We start from the raw sequence: 17,080 nt of genomic DNA, 5'->3' as shown, positions 1-17,080 counted from the left end.
CTGGTCGGCTTGCTTTCTTCATTCTATTTTGTGCAATTTCAACTTTTCTTTGAGTGCATTCACAAGCCAAATCCCTCTCCTTTAATAGGCTATCAAACTATCATTGCTCGACTTTGTTTCTCCATAATGGATTAACGGTGGGGGGTCCTTCCATAGATGGCTTGGAACGGTGTGGTCCTTATTGAAGCATGGAATGTGGTATTATACCAATATTCTGCCCACACCAGCCATTTATTCTATCTATTCGGTTGTTCATTGTAGAAACACCTGAGGTAGGTCTCAAGACACCTATTTACTCGCTCGGTTTGTCCATCGGTTTGAGGATGGAAAGCCGTACTTCTCCTTAATTTGGTTCCCAAGGCTGCAAAGACCTCTCTCCAGAAATTACTCAAAAAGATCTTATCCCTTTCTGTAGTAATCGTCTTGGGAATGCCGTGGAGCTTGATAATCTCTTGTATGAAGATTTCTGTCACTTGCTTTGCTGAAAATAGATGTTTTAGAGGAATAAAGTGCCCATATTTGCTCAGTCTATCAACCACTGGTCAAAACCCCCTACCTTCGGAAGCCCTTCAACAAAATCCATGGTCCATTCTTCTAAGGTTAACTCGGGAATAGGTGAAGGTTGTAGCAACCCTGCAGGGGTTAAAGATTCAGATTTATTCCTTTGACAAATATCACAACCAGCCACATATCTTTTGATATCACTCTTCATTCCTGGCCAATAGAGCTCCCCACTCATGCGTTTGTAGGTCCTTAAGAACTCCGAATGCCCTCCAAGTATGGAGTCATGATAAGTATGCAGTAAGGATGGTATTAAAGTCGATTGTTTAGGAATTACTAACCTCTCCTTATACAGTAGCCTGCCATTTGCCCATTTGTAGTTAGGTTTGCCCTCCGGATTGTCTTTCAACAAGGATATGATCTGCTGTAGCTCCTCATCTTCCCCCACCTCTTTTAGTATGAGATCCACATCCACCACGGCTGATGAGTACAAGCGAATGAGTTCAGAAGGTAGCTGTACTTTAGATAGGGCATCTGCTGCTTTGTTCAACAATCCGGGCTGGTAAAGTATTTCGAAATCATATCCAAGAAGCTTGGTTAACCAACGCTGAAATTGTGGCTGCACCTCTCGCTGTTCCAGCAGAAACTTTAAGGCTTTTTGGTCTGAAATCACAGTGAATTTTCCTCCTAACAAGTAGTGTCGCCACCTCTGGACAGCCAACACGACTGCCATTAACTCTCTTTCATATATAGACTTGTTTTGTGCACGTTGAGAGAGTTTTTGGCTAAAAAAAGCTATTGGTTTGTCTCCTTGTGTCAACACAGCCCCCACCCCTGTTCCTGATGCGTCAGTTTCTATGATGAAGGGTTGGTTGAAGTCGGGCAATGCTAAAACAGGGCATGCCACCATCTGTTGCTTCAGGTCCTCAAACGCCTGAGTGGCAGCCTCATCCCATTTGAAGCTATTTTTCTTGAGTAATCGTGTTAATGGGGCTGCCCTGGTGCTGTATCCTTTAACAAAACGACGGTAGTACCCGGTTAAACCCAAAAAACCCCTCAATTCAGTCACATTTGTGGGACATGGCCAGTTCACCATAGCTTGGATCTTTTTCCCATCAGCTTCAACCCCTTGATGTGAAATCCAGTGCCCCAAATATTGGATCCTCTCTCGGCAAAATCCGCACTTCTTTTGGTTAGCAAAAAGTTGGTTCTCTCTTAATATGTTGAACACCACCCCTAAGTGAGTTCCATGAGTAGAAGTATCTCGACTATAAACCAAAATATCATAAAAAAACACAAGAATAAATCGACGTAGAAAAGGTTTAAAAACCTGGTTCATGAGGGATTGGAAAGTGGCAGCGCATTCGTGAGCCCAAAAGGCATAACTAAGAATTCATAGTGCCCTTCATGGGTTCTAATTGCTGTCTTCTCGATGTCTTCCTCCCTCATGCGTATTTGGTGATAACCTGACTTTAAATCAAGCTTGGAGAATACAATAGCCCCGTGCAAATCATCAAGTAACTCCTCAATCACCAGAATAGGGAATTTGTCAGCTATTGTAGCTTGGTTCAACCTCCTATAGTCTACACAAAAACGCCATCCACCATCCTTCTTCTTCACTAGCAGCACCGGACTTGAGTAAGGGCTCCTACTAGGTCGAATGAATCCAGCTTGCATCATTTCATGAACCAGCTTTTCTATCTTTTCCTTCTGCGCATGTCCATACTTATAAGGTCGCACATTGATTGGATTGGTACCTTCCTTGATGGTTATTCGGTGATCAACCCTCCTTTTAGGGGGGAGGGTAGTAGGTAAGCTGAAAATATCTTGATTTTGATCTAGTAGTTCCTGAATCATGACAGGTAATGCCGGTTGGACCTCTTCTTCCTTCAAGATTTTCAATCTCAAGGTGCTGGAAATCCACTAAGAAGCCCATATCTTCTTCGTTCCATTGCTTACACAACATTTTAAAAGAAACTTCAGCTTTAGTGAGGGAGGGGTCCCCCTTTAACATGACAGGCGCTCCATTTGACCAAAAGGCCATTGTCAATGAGGGCCAGTGAATTCCCATGAACTTGGTGGTACATAACCATGGCATTCCAAGTACCACATTCATCCTCCCTAACTCCATAGCTAAGAAATCTGCCTTTATTGTCAAATTTGGAAGTATGATCTCAACCCCTTACAAATTCCCTTCCCTTCAATTTCACTTCCATTTCCTATCATCACCCCAAACTTTTTCTGCTGTTCCAAGGGTATCTCAAGCTCCCTTACTGTTTCGTGATGGATAAAATTGTGAGTAGCTCCCGAATCAATTAGTATTACTACTTCCTTGCCCTTGATTTTTCCTTTGAGTTTCATTGTTCCCTTTGCTGAGAAATCGAGTAAGGAGTTCAATGACAGTTCCACCTTCTCTTGCGCTTCCACCTTCATTTCAACTGGTTCTTCTCCTTTAGCCCACTTTAACCATTTCCTCTTCTTCATTAGCTATAAACAACATTAGTTGCCTATTTTCCCTGTATTTACAGCGATGTCCTGGAGCATATTTTTCATTACAACGGAAACAAAGTCCTTTGTCTAGACGTTCTCCGAATTCAATGTCACTAAGTCTCTTCATTGGGGCCTCTTTCTTGTTGGTAGGATTTTGTTTTGCAGGAATGGAGACTTAACGGTTTCATGGGCGGGTTATCCACAATTTTCCATTGACTTTTATCACTTATTTCCTTTTTTTCACACAAGCCCAACTTCTGGTTTAGCCCATTTCGGCCCAATTCTTTCAAAGCTAACCTGAGCGCAATGTTCCGATCGTTTACTAACAGGGCTTCCTTCGTACATTCATCCAACGTTTTAGGATTCCGGCTGATGACTTCGGCTTGCAGCTCCGGTTCCAACCCATTCAGAAACGTATCCCTCAATACTTCCTTCGATAAGTCCAGCAGTGGCGCCGAGTAGTTGACGAACTTCTTCACATACTCTTGGTAGGATCCTTCTTGACGAATTTTAAGTAATCTTGCGCATAAACTTCCTTCTCGGACCCTCCGATAGTGCTCAAACAATCTTCGTTTTGGCTCATCCTAGGTGGTAATGGCTCTCCAGTTGTTGCTCCACCGGAACCAATCGACTTCATCAGGGGCGAAACTAATCACGGCGACCTTCACCTTCTCGGCATCAGAGAGCTCATGTATTTCAAAAAAATGTTCCGCTCGATAAACCCATGATTCCGGGTTGTCACCTGTAAACAAAGGCATTTCCAATCGTTTATACTTACCTCTATCCAAGCTGCCTCCTCCTGAAATATGCGATGATTCCGCTTTGTCTACCTTCCCTTTTGATTTGAGGTTGCTTCCCTCGGTGAGTATTGATTCTTCTTTCTTTCGAACCGTGTTATTTTCTCGCACCTCCTCAGTAAGTTTCTCTAAATTCTTGCACAGGCCCAACAGCAGATCTTTAAGCCCAACCATCTCCTTCTCCGTAGTCTCGATCCTCTCTTCCAATTGTTTTTGTGCCATGGCGTGCATTTTCCCCAGGGTTGCGGCTCTGATACCAAATGTTAAACCCCCGGTCTTCCCTGCTCTTTTACAACTTACTTTCGATTAACAAGAAGATTAAGAGAACAAGAATAAGGGAGATTTAACAATTCACTCCAGCCTTTTATTTATAAACTTTGACAGTAGTCAAATTCCAGCAGTGGAATACGGAGGAAGAAGAAAATACCGAACAGAAAAATGAACAGCAAACTCAGGAAAAATTAGAAAGAAAAATAAACCATCCCAGCCTGGATTTCGAGAGATGCTGGTATCCTCTCCTCAAGGTCGAATCCCCTTTCAGCCAAAATCTTCCCCCTTTTTTTCCCTCTTCTCTTCCTATTTGTTTACCTCTTTGTGGTCCCCCCTCCAACGGCTTCCTCAACAAATTTGCCCTTTGCCAACCTATCTTCACCTTCCACTATCTGTCTAACTAACTTTTGATGTAATTTTCCCTTTTTGTCCCTCCTTTTATAAGTGAATATAATGGGGGGTTTAACACAAAGCTACTCATTTCTCAATTATATTGTAATGCAGTCGGATTACTTACTCCAACTAAGGTTGCATTTTTTCCTGTATATTCACTTTGAAGCTTATACTCCAAAATGTAGTAACAAATGACCTTCAAGATGTTTATACAACAGGTTCTTTTTGGGTTGGAATATGCACATTCAATGTTTGATATTAGACAAACACTATTAGATTCATTCCAGACAAGCAGTTTGGGGCCAGAATTGGAAGTTCATTTTGCAGATGTTAAATGTTCAAGTTTGGATCCATCCTCGCATCATGAAAATGTTGTCAAAGGTGGGGAACAAGTTGCCAATGATGAAAGTGGGAGTTCTGAGAACATAGCTGGAGCTAGACATCACATTGGAGGCTTGTTTTGGGAGTTACCTAGAGAGCGAAGAATGGAGGATTGCTCACTTTTCTGGATAGGTTCTGAAAATTCAGCCTTTGCGAATGTGGTTCTAACATTCAATGGATGTGAGATAGGTGCGTGGATTGCATGATCTACATTGAGTTTTTATCTTATTTGTTACAATGCTAAATATTATTCTGTTGCCATTTCTTCCTCTGACAACATGTTCTCAATCTGATGACCCATTTGGAAGTGACTCCAGCCTCCAGCAATCTTGTTCAACAATAAATTTTAAACTCACAGCTTGACTTAACTTTGTTGTTTTTTAATTTAGTCCGATATGATGCAAAAGAAAGTTGCTTAGTTACTGATGTATCTAAGCAGAGAAGGATCCTCAAGCGCAGGTAACTTCAGCAACTCTCGTTCGTTATATATATTTGTACACTTTCAACTGATTTTTGTTGATCTATTTGTAAGATAGCGTGCCTTCTGTTGTTGCAATTACATTCTCCTGTCATACAGTTGCATTGCTTTTTCTTTTCTTTTTTGGGACAAAAACTGAATACAGCAATATCTTTCGTTTTATTTATTTTATCTTATCATGTTTCAAGCAGATATTACTTGGTGGAGAAGGCAAAGGATGCTGGCATTGTTGGAATTTTGGTTGGTACTCTTGGTTTAGGTATGTATGACAATAAAAGGAGGTTTTTGGGCATTTTACTCAGATGGTTGAACTGAATGGAGTATAATGTAGTATAGCATTTTATGGGTTCGAAGACTAAATTTCTAAGCCCCCATTGTATGTAATTGGAAAATTCTTTTATCTTTTTGTTTTTTCCCCCCTCACTGTGTTTGGATGATCCCCCATCCCAAGATCTTTATGTTAGGTTACCACATAACAAGAACACTCAAGAACAACAAAGAACACTAAAATATAGAAATATATTGCAATATCAAAGGTAGTTGTATATACCATAGCCTTTCAAGAGGGCTACTCTCTCCCAAAATTCTCACACCGTAAATTATACTAAAATCTTCACCCCCTTGCCCTCCAACTCACTCCCTCCATTTGTACCCCAAAAATCCTAACACACTTACTAGCTATTTACTAATATGCTCTCTACATATAACCATACTAATAATCCTAATATTTCTCTAACTAGGGTCCTACACTTTCCTGTCGAGATATTATACGAAAAAGTATTTTTGGCATATATGATGCTCATTCTTCGACTTATTTTGGAAGTGTTACTCAATTTTTAGATTACGACTGTAAGAATGTTGAGCAGTAAATGTTGTAATATATTGGATATATGCGCATTAAGCTGTTAACAGTTCATTGGATTTTGCTTTGTTGAGATCCAGAGGAATATTATTCTACTCTGCTGTTGTGGATTTTTAACCCTTTTTTAATTTGGTGATGCTTTATGCAGCTGGCTACCTTCATATCATTCATCAGATGAAAGAGCTGATCACTGGAGCAGGGAAGAAGGCTTATACACTTGTTATGGGAAAACCCAATCCTGCAAAACTTGCCAACTTCCCGGAGGTATTTATCCGACTCACATGACTTAATTTGGGTGTTTTTTTTTTCCATTTCCCCCTTCATTGCTTTACTGGTAGTTTAATTCCTTAGCATTGTTCCAGTGTGGTGTATTCATATATGTTTCTTGTGCCCAAACTGCACTTATGGATAGCAAAGAGTATCTTGCTCCAGTTATTACTCCATTTGAAGCCACACTAGCTTTCAGCAGGTACCTTTAATATCTGTCTCGTTAAATCATGCCGTTTGAGCTGTCTTAGTTCTATAAACTCAGGACCAAAATAGATTTAAGTCTTCATGAAGTCAAGGTTGAACCATATTTCTATTTATGATTTTGTAGTTTTCTCCGATCATTATAGTAATATCTTTATGTTAAATTCACCTGCACTAGAAGACATTATAATAACGGGATGGAATTACTTGGTGGATTTGCTTGGGAGCTGTCGGTGGGTCAGAATAGAGACTACGAAGTGTGGTTGTTGAAGAATTCTTGTCTTTTTTCTCTTAAGATTTTATTTTATTCCTTTTTTTTTTCATCCCTATTTGTTAATCTTGCTGGTTTTCAGCGAGATCATACACAATGCTTGGAGTGTTAAATACCTAGATTATGAAGTTAAAAATTTCCGTTGGCCTCTGTTCTTGGGAGGGGTGGACACCTGGGATAAGGTTTAGAAAAGACTATACTTGCCCCTTGTCTCCGTGGTGGTGCTTATGTAAGTGTGATAAGGAAAATGACAACTTGTTTCACCATCATTTAATTGCATTCTTTTTCTTTTTTGGTTACGGGGTTTGTATGGCCAAACAAAAACGTGTTTTTAGATCAACATGCCTGGAGAATCTGTCAATAAGCAAGCTAAGATTATTTGTTTAGATCCACTTGCTATCATTTGGAAAACTAGGCTAGAAAGATGTAGATGATTTTTTCAAGATACTGAGGAGCCTTCAGAGAATTCCATGGACTACATAGGGTAAAGCGAGGACCACCCACATTCTGAAGTGAGCAGTATCATACCAACTGATATGAAAAACCTATGCCTTAGTTGGGAAGGAAGTATCCTTTCAGGTAATTGTCTTCGCTTTGATGCTCCATTATAGATAGTAACTAGTAACTTGTCTTGACCGCTTAAGGTGGAATGGCTTGGTTCAAAGAGACAGTTGTTGAAGGCCATATAATTTTTTTTTTTTTTTTTTTTTTTTTTTCCTGTTTTGGCTCGGCTTGGTGGGATACCTTGATTGATGCTTTTAAGGGTGTGAATGTGAACACAGATTATAGAACATGCTGGGACATTGCAATTGGCAGATGACAAATGCAAACGCCTTTGTTGCTCAAATTTCTAAGCTTTTGTTAAACCTCAAATTATCTACACATATAAACGTAGGGGTAAGAAGGGAAATGACCAACCAGCTAAGGTGGCAGAAGGAGAAGGAAACGGTTAGGACCACAAAACCGGTATATAAAGGACAGCAGAGAGGAAGGGGAAATCAGGGAATATTTTGGGTAAAGGCTGAGTGTGGCTTTTGCAGGAGAGGACCACCAGCTCTCTCAAATATGCTGGTTTATTTTTCCTATTTTGGTTAATCATCTTGTTTTCTTTAGGGATGAATGTCTACTAGTTTTGGGAATGTTCTTTTGTCATTTCGATGAACTGTTGAATGCTCTTTAGAGCCGTGTTTATAAATAAATACATCTCATATTGCTCTGTTTCTTCTTTGTGTTTCTTTGTTGGGTTATTTGACGTAGGGAAGAACCTAACAAGTGGTACCAGAGCCCGTTTCATCCTGGGGCAAACGAGAGCTATGGCTCACAAGCAGATGGAGGAAAGAATGGAGAAGAATGAGAAGGACATCTTAGAGATGAAGGAGATGCTGATGGGATTATGTAAAAATATCGAGAAGCTCACTGAAGAAATGAGAGAAAGTAACTCCATTCGGAAGGCTGAAGAGTTGGGGACGATTGATGCCCTTCGATTGAAACTCAAGGGGAAGATAGATGAGTTCGATTCGACACCGCACACTGGGATGGGAGGACCGGATAAGAGTAAGTATAAGAGGCTGGAAATACCTGTCTTCGCAGGAGAAAACCCGGAGTCATGGGTGTATAAGGTGGAGCACTACTTCGAGATCCATGAGCTGTCGGATCCGGAGAAAGTGAAGATAACTGTAATCAACTTTGGACCAGACGAGGTCGACTAGTTTCGTTGGAGTCACAACTGGAAGGCGATCACTACGTGGGAGGAACTGAAGAGAAGGATGTTTGAATATTTCAGACTGACCGAAAAAGGAAGCTTGGGCGTGAGGCTGCTGAGAATACGGCAAGAAGGATCGTACACGGACTATGTGAAGAAGTTTGTAACGTACTCGACTCCTCTCCCTAACTTAACAGAGGATGTTCTCAAAGATGCCTTCATCAATGGGCTAGAACCTACTCTGAGAGCAGAGGTGATTAGCAGAAAGCCCACAATACTAGAGGATTGTATGTGAAGCCCAGTTGGTAAGTGATCGAAACATGGCCTTGAAGCTAGCCTTAATGAACCTGGGAGTAGTTGGGCCGGGAAAGAAAGAAGCCCAAATGAAGGAGGGCTTGACATCTGAACGAAGGAGTGGAAGGCCGTTGGACGTTCAAGCTACAAAACGCATCACCATACCAGTGAAAGGAATTTATGTGAAAAGAAATCCTCCAATGAAGCACCTATCTGATAGCGAGTTTCATGACCGGTTGGACAAGGGCCTTTGCTTTAGATGTAATGAGAAATACGCACCAGGCCATAGATGTAGAGTAAAGGAAAACCGCGAGCTCATGTTGTTCATTACCAATGAAGATGAGGAACTGATCGTGGAGGAAGAGGAAGAAGAAGAAGCCCAAACGGAAATGAAAGCCATCGAGGTTGAGGAGAAAGCAGAAATTGCTCTGAGGTCCATGTTTGGGTTGTCTGCTCGAGGGACGATGAAGCTAAAAGGGGAGCTGAAGGGAAAATAAGTCCTCATTCTAATAGACTGTGGAGCAACCCACAACCTTATTCATCAGAAAATAGTAAGAAAGCTACACCTTCCGGTCGATAAGAGAAGCTTCAATGTGGTGATCGGGAACAGTACGACAATACAAGGGGAAGGATATGCAAGGCCTTAGAGTTGGAGCTTCTCGAGCTGACCGTCAAGGTTGACTTCCTTGCCATTGATCTCGGGCAAATGGACTTGGTTTTAGGAATGTCGTGGTTATGTACAACCGGGTTTATATGAGTTCATTGACTTTCACTAACTATGTCCTTGGCAGGTAACTCACAGATCATACTACGTGGCGATCCCTCACTTACCAAGACAAAAGTGTCATTTAAGGCTTTGGCTAACATGGCAGGCAGAGGACGAGGGATTTTTTTATTGAGTTTCAGAAGTTTGAGTTCGAAGAAGAGACATGGGAGGAAGAAAAAGGGAAGTCCAAGCAGAGCATGGAGGACGAACTCCCAGACTTGATAAAAGCCTTATTAGAACAGAGTGAGGATGTATTTGAATCTCCTTCAGCCTTATTTCCAAGAAGAATGGTCGACCATCGTATCCTGACTTGTGCAAATCAGAAGCCTATCAACGTTAGGCCTTACAAATATGGCCATAGCTAGAAGGAAGAGATTGAAAAGCTGGTTAAAGAGATGTTGAACGGGATTATTTGACCCCAAGTCGTAGTCCATACTCGAGTCTAGTCTTGTTAATAAAGAAGAAAGATGGAGGGTGGAGGTTCTATGTTGATTATCGGAAGTTGAACCAGACCACGATATCAGATAAATTTTCCATTCCAGTAATAGAAGAGCTCTTGGATGAACTACATGGAGCATCGGTGTTTTCAAAGCTGGATCTAAGGTTTGCTACCATTAGATTCGAATGAATGAAGGAGATATTGAGAAGACTGCGTTTAGAACTCACAAGGGGCATTATGAGTTCTTGGTGATGCCTTTTGGGTTGACAAATGCCCTGGCCACCTTCCAATCACTAATGAACCAGGTATTTCGGCCATTCCTTCGTCGATTCGGTTTTTAGTCTTCTTTGACAATATTTTGGTATACAACCCCAATATCTCAACACATGAAACACATTTGGGAGTGGTGTTTAACATCCTTCATGATAACAAGTTGTATGCCAACAAAAAGAAATGCACCTTCTGCCAAACCAAGGTACAATATTTAGGCCATTGGATTTCACCACAAAGAGTGGAAGTAAACCATGGCAAGATTAAAGTGGTGAGAGAATGGCCCCAACCGAAGAATGTGTCTGAGCTGAGGGGGTTCTTAGGACTTTGTAAGACCCCTAGTCTTGGGAATAGTAGGATTATTATTAAATATTAGGATAAGTATTAGAAGGGGGCAAATGAGTAATTAGATATGAAGTTTGTTAGGGATTTTAGTTATAAATAGAAGGAGAGGGGCTGGAGGGAAGTGTGAAGAATTTAGTGGAATTTCGTTTGGGGAATTTGGGTGAGACTAGCCCTCTCAAAAGGCTAGGGTTTATCTTGTTATTTTGTTTGTGAGTTTATAGCATATTGTAATACATTTTCCTATATTTCTATAATTGAGTTTCCCTTGAGTTTATTCTATATTTTGAGTACTGTTCTTGTTAGGAGGGTCCTACAAATTGGTATCAGAGCCTGTTCGTTCCGGGCATATCGCTATGGATTCAGATGCAATGTGTGATAGGCAACGAGAGGTGTTTGAGATCCTTGAATCAATGCAACAAACATTGAAGGATTACCTGCAAGGATGTGAAGACAGAGAGAGAGAAAGAGAAGAAAGAAGACTAGCAACCATTAAAGAAGAGAAGGAAAACCTTGTTCGAAAACTATCCAAACGAGTTCAAAAAGTGGTTGGAAGACGAAGATCCTACCCTAGGGCACTTCCAAAAAAACGAGGGGGAATGGATCGATCAGGCAAGAAGAAAAGGAAGGAGAAGTCCTTGATGAAAACTGGGGTAGGACAAAAATGGCGTGAAGGGGTGGTGGAGAGCCTGGAGAACAACGACCATGAAGGAGAAATCAAGGGAGAACATTACCGGCGGCGAAAACCAGCATGGTTGGAGGTGAAATTTTGAGGAAGGAGTGGGGGCGAGTTCTGTGAAGAGAGAGTGAAAGGATCGGAGAAGGGCAACCATCGAGAAAACTCGGAGGAAGGTCATCTATGGTTGCTTATGGGGCCAAAGATGAAGACTCAAGTGAAGAAGTGCTAGCCGCGGGGGAGAAAGAAGACTCCGACAGTTGATTGGCTGAGATGGCAAAGCGGTTGGTGGACGAAGCGGCGACGACCGAAGGGCTCGCTAACGATTGCGCAAGTCAAAGATAGTGGGAGAACGACGAGATCGGAGGTGCTGAACATCGAAGACAAGGTCGAGCTATGGTGGTCGGATAAAGAGACATATAATAGGGGAGGCTGATGGCGAGAAGAAAAGGTTAGGATGCTGTGCGACGGAGTTGAACGACCATCTGAATTGCCGGACATCAACGATGATCGGCATATGATAGAATGGTTGACGGCGATGATGCTTGAAACGATAGGAGGCGTGCAGTTAGAGATGAAGACGGGCATTATGGATCAAGTTGGGGATAAATTTCATGAAAAAAAAAAGAGACAATGACGTGGCAGAAAATGATAGGAAAGTGGGAATTTGAGGCAAAAATAACTAACCCTAATTATGTGGATGTGGGCTGTAATTTTTCGAATGGGCTTGAGTTTATTTCAAATTTCAAATACAATTGAGGCCCATTATTTTGGCCTGATCTCAACTGAGGAAGTAAAACTTAAATTGAGGAACCAGGAGAGAAGAAAATCGTGTGTGGAGCCATTGAAGGGACACGGTAGCAGCAGGATTTTGGACTTCATAATGGGCTGGTCTGGCTTGGGCTATTTATCTGTTTACTATGACCATGTGTATTGTGAGAAAAAGAAAGGTCCAAAACTATTGCGGAGTCCTTGGCTGTTTATTGGGCCATATCCAAATGCATTAGTTAAAGCCCAATGACTTTCCAAAACTGAAGAGAGGAGAAACTTCAATTTCAAACACAAGTATAGATGGCGTGAAGATGGGCTCGTTCACATGTCTAATGAGAAGATGATTGTGGGAATTTTGTGTTCTTGGGCTATTTTACGGGCCGAAGACAAAGGAATCAATGGAAGCCCATCTTGTTTTTGAGGCCGGAAGAAAAATGGTATCAGAGAACCTACCGGCGAATCAAAGAAGAAACCGAATCGGGAGAGGTCATTGTCGACGGGGACAACATGGGTGGCCAGATTTGAATATTTTGGGAATGGGTTATTGCAAGTTTCGGGAAAAGGGAATAGGGAAGCCGGGGATCAACGTCTTTCAAGAAATCATCGAGGAGGGATATCAGAGATTGCTTGGGTGGCCGGAGATGAAGCATCACGCTAGGAGTCAACGATTACTGGTATGGTCGGGGAAAATTAACTGGAAGAGGCGCCGATACAAGGGACGAGCGGAGGTAACAAAGGAATCAAAACGAAACCATGAACAAAACGTTGACGGATCCTATCGCCGACGACGGTTGCGCAAACAAACCGAGACAAAGGTTTGGGGTAGAGGCTGCAAGTCTCGAAAAGAAGTAGTACAACGAATGGCGGCCGAAGACCATCAGCGACGAAGGATGCACTGGCAGATGGAGATGCACACTTGGGGAAGACGCAGGTGGAAATTTTGTGGTGAGGAAGGGGAGAGATTCTTTACCCACGTGAAGTGTCAGAATGTGGGTCCATGGTCATGGAAAAAATCCAACTTAATTTTTGGGTGGAATGGGCTGGATTTTGACTTCAAAGGCCTCATTTGGAATGGGCTTGATTTTTGGGTAGAATGGGCTGGAATGGGTGGATTAATAGGGCTGGACGATGAAAATTCTGGAAGAAAGTGGGCTATCTTGGCACGACCTTGTTGGCCTTCATCATTTTGGGTGGCTGGCCAACTGTATAATGGGCTGGTCTTAATGAATCACTGGAAGCCCACTGCTATTTTTAAGGAAGATAATGATTTATGGGCCCAACATTTGAAGAGTTGGTGTGGGGCATTCCAAATTAAAAGGGATTGTTATATTCAATATCTGTTACATGGGCCGTGGGAGTTACTTAAGAGAAGGAGGTTGTGTTGGTTTGACAACAAACTGATAATGGGCCTAGCCCATTAAAAAAGAATCACGCCGGTAGAAATGAAGAAAGAAGGAAGTGGAGTTATGGGATGTTTGTTGGGCTTAGACCAAGCAAAGAAATTAAAGCCCAATTTATAGTCAAGGCTGAACAAGGCTGAAGAGAAGGCTATGCTGGTTTGAGTTTTGGGTTTTCACCAAAAAAAAAAAAAAATCCCAATTTCGTGATTGTGTTTTGTAAGCACACCTTGAGGATTTCGAAGGGTGGAGTAATGTAAGACCCCTAGTCTTGGGAATAGTAGGATTATTATTAAATATTAGGATAAGTATTAGAAGGGGGCAAATGAGTAATTAGATATGAAGTTTGTTAGGGATTTTAGTTATAAATAGAAGGAGAGGGGTGAGAGGGAAGTGTGAAGAATTTAGTGGAATTTCATTTGGGGAATTTGGGAGAGACTAGTCTTCTCGAAGGCTAGGGTTTATCTTGTTATTTTGTTTGTGAATTTATAGCATATTGTAATACATTTTCCTATATTTCTATAATTGAGTTGCCCTTGAGTTTATTCTATATTTTGAATACTGTTCTTGTTAGGAGGGTCCTAACAAACTCATTGGCTATTAGAGAAGGTTTGTTCAAGGCTATGGAAGCATTGCAACACCTCTCACCCAACTCCTTCAAAAGAACTCTTTCGTGTGGGATGATGAAGCCTCATAGGCGTTTGATCATTTGAAGCAAGCCATGGTGATAGCCCTTATTTTGGCTCTTTCAGATTTCTCGAAGACTTTTGTTATAGAAACTGATGCTTCAAGGTTTGGGTTAGGTGCTGTATTGTCTCAAGAATCCAAACCTATAGCCTATTTCAGTCAAAAGCTCTCATCGAGAGCCCAAGCCAAGTCCATATATGAGAAAGAGTTGATGGCTGTGGTGTTAGCAGTGCAAAAGTGGAGGCATTACTTGCTAGGGAAGAAGTTTAACGTGATATCAGATCAAAAGGCTCTCAAATTCCTAATCGAACAACACGAAGTCCAGCCACAGTTCCGAAGATGGTTGACAAAACTACTAGGATATGATTTTGAGATACTTTATCAACCAGGCTTGCAAAACAAAGCAGCTGATACATTGTCTCGAGTCCCCAATTCAGCTGAATTATGTGTGTTGATAGCTCCCTCCTTAATAGACATTGAGGTCGTGCTGAAAGAGGTGGAAGAGGATGAGGAGCTTTCAAAAGATAATAGCCATCTTGAAGAAGGATCCGGATGGGAAACCAAGTATAAGTGGCAACATGACAGATTACTCTACAAGGACAGGTTGGTGCTCTCTAAGAATTTCAGTTTGATCCCATCCTTGTTGCATACGTTCCATGACTCGGTATTGGGAGGACACTCCGGGTTCCTAAGGACGTATAAAAGGATGAGTGGGGAATTGTTCTGGCAGGGAATGAAGGCAAATGTTAAAAAATATGTGGAAGGGTGCAAAATTTGTCAAAGGAACAAGACTGAGTCCTTGTCCCCAGCTGAATTATTGCAACCACTCCCCATCCCGTGCCTGATCATGGAAGAATGGTGTATGGACTTTGTGGAAGGCTTACTGAAAGCAGGAGGATATGACTCCATCATGGTGGTGGTGGATCGACTAAGTAAGTATGCACACTTCATCACTCTCAAACATCCATTCACAACAAAACAGATAGCAGAGGTGGTATGATACCATGGAATTCCAATATCAATCCTAACGGACCGGGATAAAATTTTCTTATGTAATTTATAGAGAGAGATGTTCGTATCCATGGGTATGCAGCTGAAGAGAAGCATGACTTTCCACCCTTAGATAGATGGCCAAACAGAGAGGGTCAATAGATGTTTAGAAACTTACCTCAGATGTTTCTGCAATGAGCAACCTACTAGATGGAATAAATGGATCGCATGGGCTGAATTATGGTATAATACCACCTTCCACATATCTATAAAGACCACCCCTTACCAGGCTGTTTATGGGAGACCTCTTCCACCTCTGGTTTTGTATGGAGATAGGAAAACCACCAACAATTCGGTCGAACAGCAGCTGTGCTTAATGCCTTAAAGAACTTGACCCTGGCACAAAACCGTATGAAGAAGCAGTTCGATAAGCATCGAAGAGAATTGAGTTTTGAAATTGGAGATGAGGTTTATTTGAAGTTACGCCCCTATAGACAGATCATTAGCAAGGAAAAGAAGTGAGAAATTGTCACCTACGGTCTATGGACCTTACCAAATCCTCGAAAGAGTTGGAGAAGTGGCTTGTAAGTTGGTTTTACCTCCTGAAGTTGCGATTCACAATGTATTCCACATATCTCAACTAAAAAAGAAGTTGGGCCAAGGCCACAAGATTCAACATCCCCCAATTTTAACAAAAGAATTTGAGCTACAAACCATACCAGAAACAATCCTAGGGGTGAGATGGAATGGGGAGCTAGCAACCAATGAACGGCTCGTGAAATGGAAGGGTCTATCTGAGAATGAAGTTACATGGGAAACAGTCTACCTAATGAATCAACAATTTCCCCATTTCAACCTTGAGGACAAGGTGCATTTCGAGAGAGGCGATATTGTTAAACCTCAAATTATTTACACATATAAACATAGGGGTAAGAATGGAAATGACCAACCGGCTAAGGTGATAGAAGGAGAAGGAAACGATTAGGACCACAAAACCGGTATATAAAGGATAGCAGAGGGGAAGGGGAAATCAGGGAATATTTTGGGTAAAGGCTGAGTGTGACTTTTGCAGGAGAGGACCACCAACTGTCTCAAATGTGCTGGTTTATTTTTCCTATTTTGGTTAATCATCTTGTCTTCGGTAGGGATGAATGTCTGCTAGTTTTGGGAATGTTCTTTTGTCATTTCGATGAACTGTTGAATGCTTTTTAGAGCTGTATTTATAAATAAATACATCTCAGCTATATTGCTCTGTTTCTTCTTGTTTCTTTTTTGTATTTCTTTGTTGGGTTATTTGACGTAGGGAAGAACCTAGGTCGATAACATACTTGTTATTAACTCTTGAGCATGGAATTTGAAACTTTGAAGGAAACTCAATGAGGTGGAAATAACAAATTGGATAGCCACGTCTAAAAGGATGAAGTTAAAAAATATAGTGTTTTTTCAAACTATTGACAAAAATGGGATATATGGGAAAGTATTTTTAAAAATAGGTGGGAGTGGAAAGTGTTGATAAAAGTAGGGTAGTGAAATCGTGTACGGGGTACACGATTACTATTTGGTAAAATCGTGTACGGGGTACACGATTAACGTTTAATCCAGTCACCACCACGTCAGCTGGCTTGGTTGACCGATTGCATGGAGACTTGTGGACCAAGTCCACGATTGCCATAATCGTGGACCTGGTCCATGATATTTTTTTTTTTAAATAGGTTGACTAATTATTATTTTTAATTGGAGATGTACAACAATATTAAGACTTTAGGACCGGGTCTACAAATTTCTTCATTATTAAACTTAATTATATATTTAATCTACAATGAAAACATGAT

The 17,080-nt window shown here is 41.3% G+C and overlaps 1 protein-coding gene across 2 annotated transcripts in view; it reads left to right on the top strand.

Moving 5' to 3' along the window:
- The window catches only part of LOC120069380 (2-(3-amino-3-carboxypropyl)histidine synthase subunit 2), a 38,250-nt gene that overhangs the window by 13,798 nt on the left and 7,372 nt on the right, over window positions 1–17,080 (top strand). For both annotated transcript variants that reach the window (XM_039021126.1, XM_039021125.1), the window contains exons 4-8: window positions 4,670–5,021; window positions 5,222–5,291; window positions 5,502–5,569; window positions 6,321–6,436; window positions 6,535–6,641. In XM_039021126.1, coding sequence (XP_038877054.1) covers window positions 4,670–5,021; window positions 5,222–5,291; window positions 5,502–5,569; window positions 6,321–6,436; window positions 6,535–6,641 — 713 coding nt within the window. The remainder of the gene's footprint in view (window positions 1–4,669; window positions 5,022–5,221; window positions 5,292–5,501; window positions 5,570–6,320; window positions 6,437–6,534; window positions 6,642–17,080) is intronic.

The sequence above is a fragment of the Benincasa hispida genome, unplaced genomic scaffold, assembly GCF_009727055.1.
Source record: "Benincasa hispida cultivar B227 unplaced genomic scaffold, ASM972705v1 Contig373, whole genome shotgun sequence".
NCBI lineage: Eukaryota > Viridiplantae > Streptophyta > Magnoliopsida > Cucurbitales > Cucurbitaceae > Benincasa > Benincasa hispida.
The sequence above is the reverse complement of the archived record's forward strand: the minus strand, read 5'-3'. Positions and strand labels throughout refer to the sequence as shown.